General features: G+C 43.5%; 1 protein-coding gene across 5 annotated transcripts in view; it reads right to left on the reverse strand.

Moving 5' to 3' along the window:
- LOC101851211 (putative protein TPRXL) overlaps positions 1–1,567 on the reverse strand; it is an 18,656-nt gene that overhangs the window by 1,495 nt on the left and 15,594 nt on the right. For all 5 annotated transcript variants that reach the window (XM_035971377.1, XM_035971376.1, XM_035971375.1 and 2 more), the window contains one exon: positions 99–394. In XM_035971377.1, the coding sequence (XP_035827270.1) occupies positions 99–394 (296 nt within the window). The remainder of the gene's footprint in view (positions 1–98; positions 395–1,567) is intronic.

A 1,567-nucleotide genomic window follows, 5' to 3' on the forward strand; every position in this document is an offset into this window, starting at 1 on the left:
TCTCTCTCTCTCTCTCTCTCTCTCTCTCTCCAATTTGGCAGAAACAAACAGCACGTGTATGTAATTCTGTGTCGTACAAATATTACATTCCGACTTACCCTGTATGTAGTTGAGCTGGAACCCCGTGACGTAGCACCGTTGGCACCTTCTGATAGAGGCACGACATAGCAATAGCTCGGCGACCTCTGTCCCCCCGCATCGCCGTTGCTCGCTGAGGCGTGTCTTCTTCTATTCGATCTGCCCTCACGCCCCTCCCTTTCAATGCTGAGGCCCCGCCCCTTTTCTCCAGCGACCCAGGCTGCCCGACCGGGAGACGTGTGTTGTCTGTTGGTTCTGCCGGTGCTGCATCTAGCACACAGGGAGCGCGGTCGGGTCTGAGGGTGGTAGGTCAGGTCTGAGGAGGATCAATGGTCCCGTTACTTAATAAAATAATAGACCTTTTTTTTTTTTACTTTGGTCATTTGTTGAGAGGTTGTACACTTGAATATTATATCTTGCTCTTACTGGTAAAACTGAAGACAAACAAGGCAGGGATAGAGCCAGAGCAGCTTACATGGAAAGCCTAAACAGATGGATGACGGAAAAAGATAAGGATAATACTATAGTAGGTTATAGCCATTTTTAAAATAAATAGCATTCGAACAAAGGCGTTAATGGCGAACCATGCTCGGTGATGTCTGGCGCAAATCTGGTACTTGTTGATGATGACCAACTCACTGGCATCTGTGGTATTATATAGCGGCTAAGCTCTTCTCTGTCTCAAACGGAACACCAGAGTTCGAATCCCGCATGGATAGAATTTTATCCGATTTGTCCCTGACAGGCAGCGTCGAGTTCCACCTCTTAATTTATCATCTTAATTTTGTCTACTAGACGTATAAACACTCCTACAATAACAATATAAAAAGATTGTACCTACTTTGGGACCCCATGAACATTGAATCTAAGTTCTAATATCCCTGTGAGGGCTAAGTTTGTTATAAACAACTGAATTGTGCACACTCTTGAATTATTACTTGCCTGAGGTATAAGCGCACCCCGGCAAAGCATATTAGAGCAACGATGACAATAGAGCAGTAGGCCGTGCAACAGACCCAAGAAATAAGTGAAATAAAAGATCTGAGAGCTACCCAAGTTTATAACTGTCCCCGGGTTTTTGTGTACCCCGCGTAAAATAACAAAATTTGGTCATTTTTTGCATAATTTCAGATTATTTTCCTTTATCATTCTTTGTTAAAATTAACAGAATCGCATAATTTCACATTTTTGTGCCCAGTTTGCATAATTTCAGCCTTTTTTGTATAAAACCGCGGGGACGGGTTTAAGAAAGTAAAGCTTTACGAATTTCAGAAAAAGACCTCAGAGAACTGAAAGATTCGATTCAGAGAGGCAAAATGGAAGGCCATCAACACCTAAGCTTTATGAAAGACGTTAGACAGACTTTCTCCAAAAACTCTCTGGATCAGTTCATGGATTCGAGTGGGTGGGTGAGTTTGCAATTGTGTGTCGGGGGGTATGTGTGTGAGTTTGAGTGTGTGTGTGTGTGTGTGTGTGTGTGTGTGTGTAC

This window comes from Aplysia californica, unplaced genomic scaffold (genome assembly GCF_000002075.1).
Source record: "Aplysia californica isolate F4 #8 unplaced genomic scaffold, AplCal3.0 scaffold00425, whole genome shotgun sequence".
Lineage (NCBI taxonomy): Eukaryota > Metazoa > Mollusca > Gastropoda > Aplysiida > Aplysiidae > Aplysia > Aplysia californica.